Source organism: Rhipicephalus sanguineus, chromosome 2, assembly GCF_013339695.2.
Source record: "Rhipicephalus sanguineus isolate Rsan-2018 chromosome 2, BIME_Rsan_1.4, whole genome shotgun sequence".
Lineage (NCBI taxonomy): Eukaryota > Metazoa > Arthropoda > Arachnida > Ixodida > Ixodidae > Rhipicephalus > Rhipicephalus sanguineus.
In genome coordinates this window covers 59,833,728-59,854,366 of record NC_051177.1, presented here as the reverse complement: position 1 = coordinate 59,854,366, position 20,639 = coordinate 59,833,728, and the positions used below count along the sequence as shown (strand labels likewise).

General features: G+C 46.5%; 1 protein-coding gene across 1 annotated transcript in view; it reads right to left on the bottom strand.

Moving 5' to 3' along the window:
* LOC119383064 (uncharacterized) overlaps positions 1–19,652 on the bottom strand; it is a 51,888-nt gene extending 32,236 nt beyond the window's left edge. Inside the window, exon 1 of the mRNA XM_037651054.2 lies at positions 19,186–19,652. Coding sequence (XP_037506982.1) covers positions 19,186–19,291 — 106 coding nt within the window. The 5' untranslated portion in view covers positions 19,292–19,652. The remainder of the gene's footprint in view (positions 1–19,185) is intronic.
* Between the last annotated feature and the right edge of the window lie 987 nt (positions 19,653–20,639).

The window sequence follows — 20,639 nt, the reverse complement described above, 5'->3', positions numbered from 1 at the left end:
AAAATGGAAAGTGATATATATGACGCCAATCGCAGCACTATGAAATATTTATTAATATACAGGCTATACGAAGCCACACAAATAAAAAAAAAATGTGACTTCACGCTGCGCGCTAATCGCGCGTACCGAAGGACTAAAATAAAGTTGTTCATCCATCCATCCATTCACGCCTCGAAGCCACAATGTGGCTATGATACAGGTCGTTAATTTCGACGGCCTCTCAGCTCTTATAGGGATCATTAAGGCTCTTTTCCTACACAACTGCGTTCACTACGTGTCATATATTGCGCCGAGTAGCCGATACCGTCGATAGCAGAAACGTGGTATTCTACAAACAATGACAAAAAAATTAAACAAATAATTGCCGCAATTATATAGGCTCCGAGCTTTTTCACGGGTTCCGAAGCTATGTGCGCTATTGCGTTTCGGCATCACAGAAATGCTGCCGTGGCGTGTTTATAGCTGAAAGGCCAATCAAAGGACCACAAGGGAAGGCAGGTTGAACGTCGTCCGCCGGCTACGTGACATTATATATATATATATATATATATATATATATATATATATATATATATATATATATATATATATATATATATATATATATATATATATATATATATATATATATATATATATATAGCAAAAATTATGGTAACAGTCTTCCTTTCAATGTTTTACTTTTGCCTACTCTCTGTCAGTATGAGCGCTTGACACCTTACATCATACGCGAACATGTTCATTTTCCATTAGGCAAAAAAAAAGAGTGGAAGAAATGGAAAATAATAAATGACGGTTGCCAACGCACGCTCGTGCACACGTGAATGAACGAAATAATGAAGGAACGAAGGGGTGAATCAATATGAAATAAATTGACAAATTAATTAAAGTATTTGTGAAGAATTTAGCGGACCTGACATATGCAATCGCAAACACCAGTTTCCTGTGGCATCCTAGAAAGTAGAGTAATTGAAACCACCAGATGTACGCCCATGGATGAATCATGGATCATTCATGTATCCCCAACGATGACCGGCATTCCGACAAAAGAATATATATATATATATATATATATATATATATATATATATATATATATATATATATATATATATATATATATATATATATATATATATATATATATATATATATATATCGAAATACTGCGCAGCTGCTCAGAAAAGAGTGCGCATTCGCCGGTCACCAAAACTATTAAACAACTGCCGCCCAAATGTTGGCTCGTTGCTGTATATAGAAGCAAATGTGCTGTAAATGAAAAGTAAAATCCTGACCTTTGGACGATACAGCATAGAGAATATACGTATATGAAGCCACAGGCGTGCGCAGGGTGATCCGTTAGCGAGGGCAATGTTTCACCGCAGCTAACAACGCGTGTTCATTGTAAAGGAAATAGCTCATCGCATGTCTGCGCGATATACCCATTAGAAAAGGCGGTGGGCGCAAGCAACCGGGGGCGTACCAGGCACGATGCCCAGCTACTCGACATGAGCTCGAGTACCATGAATCAACAGTGGGCTCAAATCTAATCGGCTTAAAGGAAAGAGCGAAGCATAAAAGCTGCCTGAAAAAGCATCATTGTGGGTTTGTAAAGGATGCTCGATTTGTCGCAATACCCCCAGCTTGGAATGACAAGATAGAGTCGGCGATGGCGGTCAAAGAATGTTTCATTTCTTGGCGACTTTTTGTGGCAACGACGATAAGTGCGACAGGCAAGCGATAAAACAGCTTGAAAAACTTTAATGGTTGTCGCTGTCAAATATTTGGATGTTTCGGTGCTTATCAAGTGTAACCACCATAACTACGTCTTCTTTCATATGTAAAAGAAGAACTCGCCTAGCAACTGACCTGATTTGTGCTGAGCATAGGTCGTGTATAAATTTAACTTCGCTACGTAGAGTCTATGCAAACTAGAAATCCAAAAAAACTACAGCGTTTATCATAGCGATCACAAAGTATTGATCAATATCGTCCCAAAGCAATAAATCTTTCATAAGGCGCATTCATTTGTCTTAGCGTGAATCATTTCACGCAGCGCATTGCTCATTGTTCGAAGCGACGTCACATTGGTCTATCGGATCAGATGATACAGCAGCTTCGCTGGCCAACATTTAAACCATTGGTTGTATCCCTTTTTCTTTTTTTGCAGGGCACTCAGATTGGAGTACTGTCACACGGTCTCGGCAGAGTTAATATATTGTGGAGGTTCGGATTACAGTTTAGTGTAATAATACTAAAACTTTAGCGCAAAACGAGCACGGCGGACAAAGAAACGACGAAGACAGGCGCTTTGTCCGTTTCTTTGTCCGCCGTGCTCGTTTTGCGCTAAAGTTTTAGTATTATGGAATACCAACTAGCCCGCTCTCACACCTTGCTTTAGTGTAATAAGTCCGGTATGCGCATGACCTGCCTCACATAAGTGACCATATCTCTTCTATCAACGACGTTCATGATACCGACTGGCGTGACAACCCTGCTGATCGATAACGATTGGGCAATGCTCTATCGTGGACAGTACTGCTGCCGCGCAAGGGGAGTATCTTCAAGTATAACCTCATGTGTTCTTTTCTTTATCTCCTTTTGTTTCTACAACTGCGTCCGGCAATCGACGGCAACATTTCCTTAAAGAAGACTGAACGACAAGCCTTTCCGTTACACGCGCGAACCGCCATACGAGTTGACAATAGTGATGCAGAACTATCGGTAAACTGACTATCGATAAGTGCAATCGGTAGTACCATCGTTAATATAACTAGCGATATTACTGCCACGTGTGTTTATTGCTTTATATTGATGCATTCGGGTTTCACCCACAAAAACTGTTAGCAGCGTTTGACGTAGACCGCGCCGTAATGTTTGAGAAGCTTCACGATTGTCTGACCGCCGTATTCACAAACGCTCCTCGATTCGAATTTCGTCCTTCACTTGAACAAGTCTAGCACAGCGCCGCTGTTCGACCGAAAATGACGCCGCGCTTCTCAGAAATTGCTGCAGATAATCGCTTATATGCAGTGATTTGTTTCACCTAGAAACGGCGCTCCCATCGACTTTCTCAAGTCAAGGTGGAGCGTTGGGTGAAGGGACGTTCTAGAATACGGGGGCAAGATCACTGTGTTAAGATTATGCGCCGGGCGCGGATAGTCAAGTTTATTCAAGAGCTTACACGAGCACCAGCTACAACGCTGGAAGGTTCGATGACTGATGTAGAAAAGATGAGGCCTTCCACCGATGATCAGATTACTCGATGGCCGGCGACTGTTCTCGCTGCTATCAGTGCGCAGCTTGTATCGCTTGTACTTGGAGTTTTGATTTTCTGGGCACAAGTTCGCCCAAATCCGTATTTCCCAGTCTTGCTGCAGCATTCTTCACCGTCACGACCACGTGACAATGCTATCGATAGTGGCGTGAATAATGATGCTGTTGCTGGCAGGCGATATTAACAAAATATTTGCGATAGCCTACTACCAGCTTCGCTTAATTTATGAGCAATTTTTGGCGAGAGAAATAAATTCTTTCCGCAGTGAAAATGGCGTAATATGTCCATCAATAAATTCATATCCAAAAGCAACTAGTTACACCTTACAATTAACAAACTTCGTCCTTGATATGGTTTTTTTTTATTTTGAAATAAAAAGATGCAATATAAATTTGATGCCGCGCAGTTCCACCACATGTAACGGCTTCCTTTCCGCCACAGCCGAACACTTTGACTTTATGATCATGTGTCAGGAAAGCACTCTGGTGAAGAACACAAGCATGTCAACTTTCTTCCTTTTCAGCCATGCTCCTCCGGCGGCACTATGCATCACGCGCGCGGGGAACCAAGTTTATTCTGCAATGAGTTCGCGCTGTTGATCTTAAACTATCGATAGTACCATCGAATTTACTATCGATAGCGCTATCGATAGTGTTTTTTACTATCGATAGTTCGAAAGTGACTCTGCTTTCGATAGTATCGACAGTACCATCGATAGTTCTGCATCATTATACTCCGTTTCATACATCAGGTGCAACGCCATGGAAGTTAGCGAGACTTCTTGCAGTAGATGCGTTCGCGCGAAAGAACAGTTCAATGAATTTACCACCCGTATTGTGTGATTTCTTCCCCTCCTTAGGCTGTACAATGAAAGAAGGTGATTTGTGCCTAAGAAATAAACGTACTCCGTTATTTACAGTGCTGTCGATAGTTTGTTCTGGATCGCTTAGCGTCTCTTTCTTTTTTTGTATCGTGGCCTCCGCAATTAGCACTGGCAGCGCGCAGCAGGAACTAATCGCGGAGGCCAAGCAAAAGACGCGCGGATTTACACGTTTTGCTGGCCGAACTTTTTGCATAGCTTCCACAGCGTTGCACCTGGTGTATGAAACGGAGTATAGTTGACAAGCGACACCGTGTCGCCGTTAGCGGCTTTAAGAGCGCCGTTATCCTTGTGCAGACGGTTCCCGCCCTCGCTTTCTGTTTACCGCATCGTGTCTGAGGCGAGGTTACACCGAGGACGCTCAGGCACGGAAGGAGAAAAGAAGAAACAGAAGGCATCGCGAAGCGCGGGAATATGGAGGCGGAAAAGAATCGTCGAGACGCCCCAACAGCTTTGGATAAGGCGGGTGTCTTAATGGGCTGAGGAAAAAAAAAAAAAACGGTCAGAAAAGTGACAGCCTACATCACCGCGTGTGTGCGGGACAGGAAAGAAGTGCGTTTGTTGTTTGTACGCGACACAAAGTCGCTTTCGCTAGCTATTCGATTCGGGAATTAACTGTTCGAGATTGCAGAAACATTCTTTTTCTGCACGAATTCACCGGCTGAGACTCGACGTTGCTCACACAAACTACCTTAAAGTACAACGTTAAACAGTTGGCCTATCCTACGTGCACCACATGCAACACTCGAAAAGACTTAAAACAGGTTCTGTGTGACTGTTCCCGTTATGACGCAGAGCGACAGATTATGTACAGGCATCACTTCATTTGCAACGCGGCGGCTTGAGCTAGAAGCTGCGGCACCTCCTCGGCGCGTGGCAAAGCAGCGCTTGCTTGATGCGCAGTACAAAAGCTCTGTTGGTGTTTTTGAGGACCACACCTTAACGAAACTCTATGAAGAACTCTATTCGTGCATATTTGTGTGTACATGTGATCACTGTATATACCACAGTCAACACCCTCTAAACCTGGAGGAGCAAGCCAGGCGATGAACCAGGCTAACATCTCCGAGGTAATCATTGAAAAAAAAAATCATCTATCAAATACAAAGGATAATAAACAATGTTTATTATTTGATTCACCAGGGGGACAGACCAAAACTGAGAACTACTTCAATGACTCTGCCGAAAGAGATCCGTGGGCGTTGCTCACAAGCACCATCCAAACAGGACAGAAGTTCAGGAAAAGACGGAGGTGATGAGAAATCGTTGAACACGTTATGTCGTTGTTTGGAGCCAACGTTCTGACAAGTGGATTTGTCTTCGTCAAAGCTGCCTTCAGTGGACTTGCCTTCGTCAACTGCCGTCCTTAGCGGCTTGTATGTGCACGCTTTGCTCATTCTTCTCCAACCACAGAAGTTGAGGAGACATAACCTGTTGAACGATTTCTCATTACGGGCACCTCGCAGTTTCTGAGCGAACGCACAGCGCCCATGCATAGAACATATGCTCAATAAATCCCAGTCATTGAATAACAGTCCCGGTCTTTTAGCGAGCGTATATATATATATATATATATATATATATATATATATATATATATATATATATATATATATATATATACATTTGTGGCCTAGATTCCCGCTAATAATGACTTTATTCGGCCGTTTTCAGCACGTTTGCGTCATCATAAGGGAACTTTCGCCGTGTCTGCGTCCCTTTTAACGATTCGTGCAGTGTCGTATACACTTCGCCCCTATATCGGCGCACTCAATACCACACGCGCACATGGTGAGATACAGTTCCACTGCTTCAATGATGTGGTGCACCAAGCCACAAAACCGAAAGCATCGATCTCTCTGATTTACGAGCTTTTCATGCGGACCGGACGTACGCTCTTCAAATGACATTAAACCGATCGTACCAAACAATGTCAATCAGCTCAACGTTTCATTTGAACATATTGCATGCTGCCCAGCAAAAGTTCATTTCACCTCGTTTAAAATTGAGAGGTCGTTCACAGCGAACATACGCACGAGGTTCAAACCCCTCTAAACGGAAATGTAAGGTTCATGCTACCCCGTTCCACAAGTGCTGCTCCGCGAATGCACACCATACGCGCACGCTTTTTTTTTTTTATTTTATATTCTCTGACCTGCCGCTCACCGTGCTGCAGGTGGCATGGCGTCGCGGTATACAGATGGTGGCGAATGTTGCACCAATACTTCTTTGCAGACTAGTTGGTTCATACTTGTAAACTCGACTTGCTGCGCAACCAGCAGGAAAGAAGGCTTTCCTGCCTCCCTCCTTCTTTCCTGCTGGTTGCGCAGCAAGTCGAGTTTACAGGTGGCGAATGTGATCGTGGCTTTCGTTCGCTTCGTTATCTCTGCTGCTCAAAAGTGATAGTTAGTATCCGGTGAGTTGTGATAAGTGTGCCAGATTAGACACATACGGTGACGCCGGAGCGGTAAACGTTTGAACGGTTATTCGACTAGATTAAGGAATAAAAAAAAATAAAAAATACGAGCCCCTCCCCTATCGTAAAAAAGGGGGGGGGGGGGGGGACGCGAAGCTTCGCGTGTGCGTGTATGATCTACTCTTTTCCTTTCTTTCTCTCGCGTTGCACAATGCTCCTTCCCAACTTTTTCCTTCCTCCATACCGGGAATCGGACTTTACTCCGCATGCTAAGCAGCGAAACACTTCTGTTGCTACAATCAAAGGCAACACTGAAATGTGGCAACGTGAAATGACAAGTCACTTCGATGAAAGATCAGATTTCCATATCAGAAACGGCTGGTCGCCGAGAAGCCCACGATCGAGAGGGCATCAGTTATCAGAAAACGGCGCACACAAATACGCGCGCGACCGGCGCACCTTTCAAAGGACCCATTTTTGTATACACCCGCGTTTCTGTACACTCGCCGATGCCGGGTTTCCCGCGAACTATGCCGCCGCCGCCACCGAAATCTGTATCTCATAGGATCTTCGCGGAGCACGAAAGACGACACCGCGAACGAGGCAACGACGGGACGTGTCCGAGTCGCGCCGTACGAAGCAACTCGTCTGCCAAGGCGTTCAGACATTTCGTCTATACGCTCAGAGATAACAAAGGCAAACCACGCACAGTGTCTCTCATAACTATAACACTGGCTCTAGTATACCAACTATACGACCCTCACGCTGTGCTCGCGAGCGACGTGGATCGTGTTTCAATCGCGTTAAATTAACAGGAGTTGCCCTACGCCAGAACGACGTACTCATTCGACCAAGTCGATCGGTTGCTCAATATTCGTCATTGTAATTCACCATACGACACTTTATGAGAGATCCATGAGAAAGCGCGGCAGTTTCCATCTAGTATATAGCCATCTTACCAATAAGTAACGCGAAACGTAAAAAAAAACAAAAAAAAAGTGTCTTAAAAAAAAAGGCTTATCGCTTTAAATTAATATCAAAGCGTGCATGACGGATGTCGCCGGAGGCGCAGCCCTTCCACTCACCCACTTCGTAACAGCGCGGCATTTTTTACGCCGTTCCGGCATAGTTTCGCCACTCGTCCCGGAGCTCGCTCGCAATTACACGCTTAGCCTGCGGCTCACGTCCTGGCAGACGGCCAATGAGAAGCGTCAAGCGAATGCAACATAGTGTCGCGCGCTGTCAGTTGCAACATGGTTTCCGAGATAAGGAAGCACTTGAATGGTGACGTGCACACAAGTCCGTATTCTTTGTGGTTACCAACGAAAGGCGACTAATTTTTTAAATCGTAATATAGAACGTTAGAAAATTTACTTGTGCAAACATCTAGGCGCGAAGCAGACGAGGTCCAAGAAAGACACTGTAGACAGGAGAAGCGCATCGGCAAACAATTCATATCATCATTAGATAAAGAAGTGTCTTTCTTACGGCCCATTGTATGGTACTATCTCACAAAAGACGTGAGAATGTATAGGCGGGTCCAGGAGAGCGATATCCGGTATGTCCGGATATCGCTCTCCTGCAAAAGCATAGTGACTTAGATTTGCATAACACTACTGGTGGGTGACAGTTCCGATCTCTTATAAATGATAGAATAGTAACGTGCACGAAGAACCTTTCCGCATCCACTAGCAGTTAGGGGACCAACAAAATGAAAGTTGCTCATTGGAGTGTTCCCTTTAACAGTGGACCGTACTGTACATGTACGAGCATTTGATGCTTTGACGGTGGTGCTCATGTTCCGATGGCGTGATTACTGATATATGCTTTGTTCGGCAATGAATAAAACTACTCGGTAGCTGGCGCTGGTCTTGCCTGCAGTGTTTTGCTTTGTCCTCGTCTGCTTCACGACTAGCTGCTTGCATAAGTATGTATGACCAAGTGGCTCAAACCAAAGCTTTGCTAATCAATATTTAAAAAAAAACGCCAGGCCTGCGCTGAAACCGCAGCACAGTCACAGCGAAAGCTGGAAGAGCGGCGTTTCTAGAGCCCGTTAAGCTCTCTTGGGGCTACAATACAAGTACACTAGAAAGGTACCCACCAGTTATGTGATATGCATTGGGTGACGCCCGGTCACTATTTCCCTCTCCCGTCATGCTGTATACGTTGACGTGGAAGAGAGACGGGGGGGGGGGGCGAAGAACTTTATTGAGACACCGAGGTAATGGATCATGCGCTTATGGGCATCCTTGGCAACCAATACAAGTGCACTTGCGAGGAACCCACTACGCTATAAATCATTGTAATCTTACTGAGACCCCGAGGAAGTGGGTCATGCGCTTATGGGCTTCCTTGGCAACCAATGCAAGTGCACTTGCGAGGAACCCACTACGCTATAAATAATTGTAAGTTTTTAGAAGTAGGGCAGCAGGCACTGTGCCATTTTCGTCATTCTACAGAGAGCGTTGGTACCTGCTAAACGCATGTAAGGGATTATGCGCACTTTGTTGATTCTGCGCCTGATGACGACGAATAATTATGGCAGAGCCCTTTTGTAATGGGTTGGAAGCATTCAACAACCTACTCGTTGCGCAATTCGCAATTGTTTGACGCCTGGTTACAGAATTCGCGTTGTGCGACGCTTGGTGCTTATTTTAATCTTCTACCACGCTATATTGCATATGCTAATGTGGTTCCTTCCCGACATGAAGCCTGTATAGGACCTTTTTGCAAAGCAGTTTCAAGCACCGGCATGGCTCAGAGGTTGAATACTGGGCTCCCACGCAGAGGGCCCAGGTTCGAACCTCGTTCCGTCCTGGAATTTTTTTCTTATCTAGTTTTTTTTTCTTATTTCGAGCGATACTGGTTACGGACACCGGCGGCGGCGGCGGCGGCGGACAACTACGGCGCCAAAAACGGCCGGAGAAATGATCTCATAACAGCTTTCGCTGTAAAAGATGGTTGATCCCTCCGCCATAGGAATCGGAATAACACGAAAGTAAAGCGTGCCTTTACAGAAGTAACTGAATGTTTAGTGTACATTTATATAAGAGAGTTTGCAAAATGTATATTGATGATTGGTGGTACATCTCCATCCGGACGACTAACGTCCATGTTAAATGATTACAAAAAACCTTGCACGGTAGCTGCAGTAGTTAACGGTTGAAAGCGTAATCGGAGAACGAGGTGTGATAGCCAGAAGAGCGTCGCATATTGGACGCAGAACTTGGTCGCCATCCCGCGGCATGTTAAAATGTGATTGAACACCACGTCCGGACTAGTACTCTAGCCCGACTAAAGGGTAACGCAAAGCGCGTCGTGCCGCCCCCCGGCCGCGATTTTTCTCGAGGCGAGCGCCCGAGCGGGGAACGCGGTGTAACAGCCAGGTGAGGCAGGCGCGCGTCGCAGAGACGCTTTTACGACGCTTGCGCTAAGATAGCCACCTCGCGGTGTGTTAAGGCATTGACAAGTCTCGAGGATTTTCGTTCGAGGAAGATATTTGACTGCTTTCTCGAAGAACGTCACAATTGTGTCCAGCATTGATAGTAACTCCGGCTTTGGGTAGTGTAGATCATAGGCTTCTTGCTGACGGAGAAGATGATACAAAGGACTGCTCGTTCTCTGATCTCTTGCGTTCCTTTTCGGAAAAGCGGATTCCGCATCCACATTTCGAACGAGAACGGTATTCTATCGCATACAGTGTGAAGAACTCAGCAATGCAGCCTTTCAACGAAGCCCCACCAGGTGTTGACTAATCCCCTCTGTGACGTTGTAAATATGCGTGGCCCACCAAAAATCCACTGGTGTGGCAGCTGGGGTTCTCTAACGTGCACCTAAATCTAAGCACAGGGGCCTCAGGCATTTTCGCCTGCATCTCGGCACTCAATAGAAGACGCTGCGTGTGCGTCTTCTATTGAGTGCCGAGAAATGCAGACTGTCCCCACACGCACCTGTACTTCCTTCACCGCTTGCTACAACCGAAAGAAGTAATTAGCACGAGAAATTGGCCGGACATAGCTGGTTTACAACACGAAGCGCATGCGGCGAAACGTGCTTTGGGCGGTTGGCTCGCGACGCCCTCACGCGGAGCGCGCCGTCGTGACCGTATAGAAAAAGTTCCGTTGTACTCCCGGCGGCTGCTCAGGCCGTAAGGGAAGGAGCGAGCGCGCGCCTCTAGACCGGCCGTGAGTGAACTTCTATTGAAAACGCGCCGAATAGGACGGACGTGTAACGTGTTGCAGGTGTTAATTGCGGAAGCCACAGTAATGACGAATTACTTTACTTTACCGCTCCGAGAGGGCAACACCACCCCGCCGACCGGGAGAGTGGTAGATATAAAAGGCGCGCTTGTAAAGCTTCTAGAGTCTGCGACAGCGGCGCAATGGACAGCGTGCCCGGCACCTGTTGCTGCGGACCGAGCGGTCGTGGGTTCGATGCCCGTTGACGGAACATTTTTTCTTTGCCATCTGATCGTGTAAATTTTTTGACGTCATTTCCGTGACGGAAATACGTCACTGAAGTCTTGGTGGACTCCGGCATAAAACACTTTCGTGTTAAAATTCTCAGCAAGCGTGTATGCATCACTCTCGCCTCTAACCATTCGTCAAGTAGTTTACCCGCCACGCTGGTCTAGTGGTTATGGTGCTCGACTGCTGACGAAAGTCGCGGGATCGGATCCCGGGCCGCGGCGGCCGTATTTTCGATGGAGGCGAAAATGCTTGAGGTCCGTGCACTTAGATTTAGGTGCATGTTAAAGAGCTTCAGACAGTCGAAATTTCCGGAGCCCTCCACTACGGCGTTCCTCATAATCATATTGTGATTTTGGGACGTTAAACCCCAACAATTATTATATTATCGTCAAGTAGATCGCAACATAACTGTTACTGGCGGACAATCAAGTAATAAAAAAAGGCCGATCTTCAATTACTTTGTTGCATATGGTTCCCGCTATCGAAATATCCGAGGCGGTGAATGTTCGTATATATCTGCATATAGACAGCTCGCACCGTCCAACCATTTCAGCGACAGAGTCCACGACTGACAACGGCCGAGGCAATTGCAACAAATTTATTGCTGCCCTAGTGTGTGTGTGTGTGTGTGTGTGTGTGTGTGTGTGTGTGTGTGTGTGTGCGTGTGTGCGTGTGTGCGTGTGTGTGTGTGTGTGTGTGTGTGTGTGTGTGTGTGTGTGTGTGTGTGTGTGTGTGTGTGTGTGTGTGTGTGTGTGTGTGTGTGTGTGTGTGTGTGTGTGTGTGTGTGTGTGTGTGTGTGTGTGTGTGTGTGTAACGTCGCTTTAGCATGCATCTCATTTTCGCAGTGCCCTCAGCGGTCGACGTCGGTACCATTGAGTGGCTAATTGAGCGCTACGCCGAACCCCTTGATCAGTGTACGGTGCCGGTTTTGCGTGGTGCAGAACACGTCGCGTGGAATAACGGGCGCGAAGTAGACAACGAAAATGCGTATATTGCGATACAGTATAGACGAAATATCGCGCAACGTGCACTTTTTCTGCCAGCACATTCTTGTGTCATGCAACCTTCACCACAGGTGACAGAAGGTTGTAAAGAAACAACTGATGCAACGGACAAACTCTAAGATAAATGTCATGCTTAAACTGAAAATTGACAGGACAGATAGAGGGCGAGAGAAAGCCTTATACGTTACAGGCCAGTTGTGAAAGGCAGATGCTGTTCTACTTGGAATGGAAATACATTCGCATCCCATCAGCTCTTCGCAGTCATGGTCAAGTTTGCAACTATCCCATCTATCCAACCTGCAGACCGGGACAGCGAAGACGCAGCCGTCTTCAACACAATGAATGTCATGTTTGTTCGTACACGTATCAAAGTTCAATGCCGCGGTTCTCTAAGCATTTATGTAGCGCAAAGCGTAAGGTGTGCTTATAAGGTATATGCTATAAGTGCGCTGACTAGTACACATAATTTTCCGCAAAGCACTTCCGCTGTTTTGGGGAGGAAGCGAGAAGTACGATGCACATTAATTTAACGGCTTAACATGCCATGCAACAGTGAGTGAGCTATATAGAAATGCTCAATCAATGACGAGTGCGTTAAAAAAAGAATGATGAACGAGCACCCGTCCGTTTCTGTGTACTATGTTCGGTGGAGGGCGAAATGTATTAAGTTCGGATCTATATTGGATTTGGATCGTTTTCCTCATCAAGACACGTGACAAGTGTCAAGCGAACAACAAATGGACATGGCATCAACGCGCACGGGGCAGCTGCCCGTACTCTGACTCGATGGCGCATCTGCAGACAACAGGCCCGCAAATAATATGTACTTGATGCCTTTTTTTTCGCTCTGAGTGGCATTGCACCTGTGTGCATATACGCTTTTCGTCATTCGTTAACGAAATTGCCCATGACAATTAACTTCAGCGTTATCTTTTCGGTATAGTGAACTTTTAAGAGACGAGAAATAGGTGCCGTCACTTTCGAGCGTCTAGAAATAATTTTTTCTTCGATGTAAAAAAAAACAAAAACAATAAAAACATATTACTTGTTCGTACTGGCGAACAAGAAACTTGTTTCAGCCCATATATATGCCGCTTGATTGGCGCGTAAAGTCACACAAAACTAAAGACAGTTATCCGTATAGGTTGATACCATTGTTGTTCATAAGAAAACCCACGTTGACTTTCAGCCGTGACGACGAGGCATTTGGGATGACATTTTACACTGACACAGCCCCGACAAACTTTAAGTTGGCTGCTCAATTCACATACCTGACTGACAAATAACTGGGCACTCGGTTTTATCGTATCAAGGTGATTATTTCGCTCAGGTTAGTTCAGTTTCAGTAATATAACGTTCCCCTGTTCCGAGCGTATAACATATAACATAAGCGTTACGAGATCGATAAACGCTTTCGTTTTTTTTTTTGCGTTCGCCTCGTTTTAAGCGTGAAACGTCGCAAGCTGCCTATCGCTTCGTGAGTGGCAAACGGCAAGTTGCTACATCCACACGGCAACAAGCGCTATTTCGAGCGTTTCGTTTAGAAATAAAGCACTTTCAGCGGGCGCGCAGCTGCGCCAGCAAAGTTCAAAAGAGCGGAGGGCTGGGCTAGTTGGTATGGATGCATAATAACACACAGCGCGAAAAAAAAACGAGAGACAAAAAGGGGAGAACTACACCGGAGAAGCGCTGACTGCCAACTAAAACACTTATTGTGCATAACCCATGCTTAAATAACAAGGCTGCATTCCACGTGTACATGAGAGGCCGGCTAGAAAACAAGTAACAAAAACAGCAAATTGATAACTATCTGCGTAAGCTGAGATAGTCGAGTTCTTTTTCAAGTAAGTCACTCGAGGCCTGAGCGACGCATGCATCGGACATATGCAATAAGCGTTTCAGTTGGCAGTCAGCGCCTGCCCTGTGCAGGTTCCCCCTTTTAGTCTCTCGTTTTTTCGCGCTGTTTATCATTACGGGCTAGCAAAATGAGATGTGAGCTGCAATTTCAAATAAAGAAATTACATCTGATTCGACGGGCGCATGCGCGTGACCAAATGATATGATGGTCATTTAATATATACAAGCCAGGAGCGCTCGAAATGGCCGAAGAGTTCAGTAACGCGCAAGACTATGATTTGGGCGAGTTGGTACATGCTTAGCCGGTGAAAAACAGCGCAATAAAGGACGAGGACGCAGGAACACAGTAGACTGGACGAGCGCTGAGCTAGTTGTTCAGCGCTCGTCCAGTCTACTATGTTCCTGCGTCCTTGTCCTTTATTGCGCTGTTTTTCCCCAGCTAATCAGTAACGCGGCTACACGAAAAACAAACGACACTGTAAACATAAATGCACAACTGCGCATAATACAAATCTACTGAGGTTGAGGTGCACGTTAAGGAACCGCAGCTGGTGAAAATTCGAAATCCTTCACTGCCGCTTGCCTCATTTATCGTGTCACGGCGCTGGCATGTGAAAGCCCCAGGAGTTTAGTTATTCCTTTCGTCACAATAACTACAATGTGCGGACGTTTATCGTTTGATGTGACGCAAGAAGACGATGAAGATGGGTGTCAAACGTGCGGTCAATTCTTTGGTTTGACGAAAACCGCAGGAATGGGCCAGCAGAGTTACAGAAGCGAAGACTTTGCATGTTCCCTCGAACCGCACGCATTTGTGAGATCTGTGCCGATTACGGTGAAGAAAGTAAGGCAGCTTCGCCCTAGCGGTGCCAAGCCTGAAGGAAGTGCAGAGCTGGGCAGCCTTCTTTGCTTCTCTTCGGTTTTCTCTTTATTTCTTTTCCAGTTTTTTTTTCTCTGTCTTTTGTCTCTATTTATTTCTGTATTTTACTTCCTATTTTCTCTCTTTCTTTCTCTCTCTATTGCTCGCTTGATTCCTCTTTGTTTCTATTTTTATACGTAGTTTTGCCTGCGTTACGCCAAGCGACGACAGCATACGACAGCCCGGGACACTAAAGTGCTCCGCACTTGATGTCATCAAGGCGCTCGAGGAAAGAGACGAAGAAGACTTCCCCTTAGCGCGAGCGCGCCCTCAATATGCTACAGATGGCTATGCTAACCTGGTTTTGCCAGCGTTACGCCAAGCTACATGAGACGACGACAGCATACTACCGCCCGGGCCTCTAAAGTGCTCCGCACTTAAAAAAAAAGAGAGAGAACAACTTAATCGTCAAAAACGAAATGTCACGGGTGTCAGCGTGACACCTGTGACATTTCCTGGAAGACAGGTAAGCGTACTAGCTAATCTTCCACCAACTTTCCTAATATTCCAACGTATAGCTCGGCAGCCAGAGAAAGTTGTAATCGCGACGAACAATAGAAGCGTTGGTCCATGTTTCTTTATATTTTCATATCTAAATAACGCAGGGGCGCTGGTGCGTAGGGCGGCTGCGGTTACCAAGCGGGAAGACAGCAGGATAGAACAATTGCCGCAGCGGAAGGTGTTCCCATAGGAAAACGGGCGAATAGCATGTGGAAATAGATGATGCAACAGATTTCCAAAGACGGCGATACAGGCTGTACAGGCAAAGACAGTGGAGTCACCTATATATGAAAATAAAATTCATTTACCACTTCCAGTGCTCCTGTACAGTCCATGAGGTGCCGAATGCAGTAACTTTAGGCGATAAATCTCCTGGCTTGTAATATTCCAAAGCGCTCTTCTACTACAGACCATGCCTTGCACACGACTTATTGTGAGATTCCGTCTGTTCGATCCGCACGAATACCGAAAGCCGCAGTCGAACTGTCATTTCACGTAGAGCGGTATGTAAACACGAACGCGCTTCCTGAAACAGCGGTGTGTTTGCTAGCAACGACTCCTGTGAGGAGGTGCTGGATGGAGCATCAGGCGCTCCGCTCTGAGGTAATGTGTTACCGGACTATCGCTTCCTGGAAACGTCAAACTTCGCAGAATGTGTGACTAGCTGCCAAAAGTGATGGCTGATACCTTGACGCAGAAAATGAGGCTTCAGCTGCGGTATGCCTCTTCACAAATGCTCTCAATGTGTCGCAAATTCTGTCCACATTGAAGAAGCATTGTTACGGAGCGGGTGGGCATCGATGAGCGTTTTAAACGCTCGAATAATTACTCGATGCGAGTAACTTGACGAGAGTACGTAGTTTTGCCTCTGCAACCACAATGCTACTGAGGGTTGACCGCAGTATAATCGGAGCCAAGAACGCAGTCTGGACGCCCCTTTCATTACTAAGGCGAAAGAAGGCCTTTGGATGGCTCATTCAACGCGAGAAACGACCGTCGGCGTCAACACAATGATTGAAAAAAATCAAACAAAGCAAGAAAGCAACAGGCGCGCCTCGTGGCTCCACGAGTCATACAAGGCGCCTGACGTTCACTAAAGCACTACAAAGTGAAGAAAGAAGCGATTGGGAGTAATCAAGAAATAAGGAAGAAATTGAATGTAATTAAGCAAATGAGAGTAATTAAGAAGTATACGAAAGTACTGCAGATTAATTCAGTGCGATTAAGAGTATTTGAAAACGATGTCGAAATAGTGCAGACGCTAAAAGAGCGCAGACGTAATGGCTTTCGCTGTCAAGTCGTGGTAAATTTTCGCAACTCGTCTCATACAGCTTCTGCGCATGGTCAATCATGCAGTGACAGACGCCGCGTCTCCCACGTGGCGTCGCGCGCACACGCAAACAAGTGATTCCAGCACGATCCATACTGATTGTAAACACAGCACGACCGACACGGAGACAGAAAGCAACACAGCGCTTCGTTTCCCGCCGTGTTACTTTTCGAACCCGTCTTGGTACATTGCGCTGTTTGCATCCAGCTGTACTGAACGTGATGTGGCCGGATTCCCAGATAATATATAGTGACATGCAGCCTGCAGGATCTGGCGCACGACTCTGTTTACGGTACCGTGATTGACTGAGGTTGTCTTTTTCGTGTATACATTAGCCAAGCAATTTACCATAAATTTACTGGGATACGCAACACGCGTAATTGCCACATTGCTGAACTCATTTGCGTCTGCGATCGCACACACTCGAGAATGCCAAAGGTGCCTGCGCTGTTAAGGTGGCGTACAACAACAGCTGCAGCCCCGAAAGCAGTGCTGCAAGTGACTGCTGAATGCATACATAAGAGCACCAATGTAGAGTAATACTTGTTGCTAGGCTAGTTGGTATACACGCTTACTGGAATATACCCAAGACGGTTAACCGCCTAGATGGTGAAGCGCAGGCATTGAACGCAAGACACGCTTTGAATTAGTGTTTCTCGAAAATATCGCGCGTACTCAAGAAAATTAGTGATTAAGCACCTAAGGTGTTACTTCACATACCCTCTTCCTCGTAGTGCACCGCGCGACCGCGAGGTACTTTCGGATTTCTTGAGAAAGGTCTATTCCGATAAGCAGAGAGCTTTTTTTTTTCACTTGGTTAAGTTTAGGCAATGAGTGGCGCCGTAATATTAAGAGCTTGTTCAGTACGACGGCGCGATCTGTACTCGCAGCGCTTGTGCATTGAAATAAACGCTCGAGTAAGCCCTCTCAAGAGAGATATGCGTGGTAAGAACTCGCCGAGAAATTTCATCGCTTGCTTTACGAGTGAATAATGTCGGTGTTGCCAGTCGAGGCAGAGCACTAACTCCATACTCAGGCAAGACGATGCTTTCCTGGTCAGTCCTTTAAAGGCGTATAGGTGAATTGCTTCAGCGTTTAAAAGCGCAAGAAGCGTGTTCACTTTCAATTCGGTACTTCGGGAGTATTCGCCAAGTCGAACCTGGAAAAGCTAAATGGCATCCGTGACGCTTCCGCAAGCTGAAGAATCAATCACGGGGACTTCAGGAGAAGTGGCAACAGAAAATGGTGACTGCTGAGGCACGGCCGCTACATAAAAAAAAAAAACTGTTTTTTTTTTATGTAGCGGCCGTGGCTGAGGTCTAGCCAAGGTACAGTGAACTAAAATTTCACTGCAGCCAAGGTACGATTCACGCAACCCCTTCGAACGCTCCGTCCAGTCACCGACCGCAACGCGCCCGGCGTCGGTCTTGAGCCTATGATTTTAAGGTTAGACGACGACGGCATCGGTGGACCAGTTTTTGAGGAGTGCACGCAGATGAGGTGACAGCGTCTCGTCACTTTTTTTTTTCTCGCAAAACGAAAACGTGAGCCTCGTACCGACTTTTCGCAAAAACTGCAGGCGTGCTTAGCGTAACGTCGGGGCTTCGGAGCCCCGAACTGTGCATCGCGGGAGGCACAGAAAATAAATTTGGCGTTGTTGTATGGAAACTTTTGAAGTGCAGTATGCATGCGTGGTTCGTTTCACCAGTGTACTGCATGTTCTGATAGCATCGAACGTTGTAGAAACAGCACGATAGCAGGCTTGTATACGTGAAGCAGAAAAAAAAACAAAAAAAAACAAAGCTTCGATCGTCGGCTATATGCATACGACGTCAATGCACGGCATATATATATATATATATATATATATATATATATATATATATATATATATATATATATATATATATATATATATATATGGAAGGGGTGGAGGGGCTTTCATCACAAAGCAAAAAAAAATATGTTGAAACGGAACGTGGTTAACTCGTATAGTACATTTCGCTTCTGCGCTATGCCGACTCGAGTACCAGTATGTGATAACGGCAACATAAGATAAGGGATTCGCACCTGTACTACATTCCCGTGAACAGACATGCACCATATTTTGTTGACTGCTGATCTTCCTTACTTCGCAGAAATGGCGCTTAACTTATTTTCGCCTCTTCCGAAACAGTGCTTACTGCGCTGCGAGAGACAGAATCAGCGGTGATCAGATTCGTGCAGCAGCCTACGGTCGTTCTGAAATCCACGGCTCAAGCGTTCTTTTCTGATCTAGCGATGCTGTAAAGCTGACATTCGAGGTAAAGGAAGCGCGCTAAAAGAGCTGTTCATAAGTGCACTGGAGACCAATTACAGTTACACAATAATCGTGGCAGCTCCCACGCCTCACCTGGTTACCTTTTTACGTAAAACATTTTACTGTTTTAGTAAGATTTCGACGAACATTGATGAACGGGCACGATTCTTTAAGCGAAGAGACAATTGTCGCCCTGCTTCAGGAAGCGTCATCTTAGCCAGAGGAGTACTCACTGTCGTTGAATCGACGAAACTTCGGAACTCCCGCCACCCGTGCGACCACAGGCGTAGCAAAAGCGTGGAGCGGTCGCACGCTCGACATCGCTTCCAGTGCCAGCATGCTCGATGCGACGATAAAAACTCCCGCCTCGGGCACACACACACACACACACCAGCGACGACCGACGAATATTTGAAACCGCCGCGTTCCTCGCTCGTACACGGGTGCAGCGTACACCTTCCGTGGTTCCCGTAGAGCAGTCCAGGGATCAGAGATAGCTGGGCAGCAGTTGGCGCGAGACGGTCACGCGAGCGCACACCCGCGTGCGGCTCCTACCACGCCGTGACGTTTGGCGTCGCGTGCGCTGCTGGGTCCCGTTCTTCCACAGCGCGAGCAAGGAAAGATCGGCCACCCTCCGGTTCTCCGGTAGCCTGGCTTCCCTCGTGTGCAGAGAGAAGAGGCGAGGCTGCGCTGGGGCCAGAGCGAGCGAGCCGCTCACGAAAGCCGCTTCTCACGTACGGCCACGGCGGGCAGCAGACGACAACGCCCCGGCGCCCCTTGCCCTCCTTTCTATGAAATGACTGCTGTCGAGAGTCACCGCCGGGAGGCGCTGGTAACAAAGAAGAAAAATGGCGCTCGATTTGAAGCTTCGAAACGGCGTTCAGGAAGTCTGTACGCCGTTCTAGGTATTCGAAGTGATTTGTGATTCTGTCTAAGCTCAGCATAGCTCAAGTATTCCACGCTATTTCAGTCTGGTTAAGTGTATCAGTCTTTCCGCGGACCTTGATGTGATCGCTGGAACTTTGGCTGTCAGTAGCAGGCGGAGGTCATATTAATCAGGTCATATAGCCATGTTATATGGGTCTGAGTATGTGTCGTGGTTTACACGGACAAACATCACAGTAAGCAAGTGCAGTGGTATTTGTGCCAAACTCATTTTTCGTGCTTTGCCTATTCATAAGTGTTACAAGCTGCCACCAGCGTCGCCGGCGCGAAGTCGGCGACGGGAATGACAGCAGGTTAGTTCGTTCCGTACGGTAAGCAGAGACAGTGAAGAGATCAGAGACGTGGGAAACAAAACAAAACAATTTTAGTGGTATTGCAGCACAAGGAACGGTAGCAGAACACTTATTAGAACTAACAAAATACATCAACACTTAATACGATTAACAAAATACATATGAAATCAATAAATCAGCTTACGAGAGAGAAGTATTACAAACTACACAAACTAACGAACACTATAACTACAGATGAGAAAGTCCGAAGGGATAAACAGGTGAAGGGCATACGTGTGATGACCGGCACGTTGAGTCCACGACGATCGGATGAGAGAAGTCGTCGGAGTTCTGGCACGACTGCGATGTCGGTGGTGTTGCAACGCTGGTGTTTCCGGGAGGCTAGTGCTTGAAGGCGATCTCGGGCAGGTTGAGCTAACCCGAGAGGAAGCTCCGACGTCTACGATGCG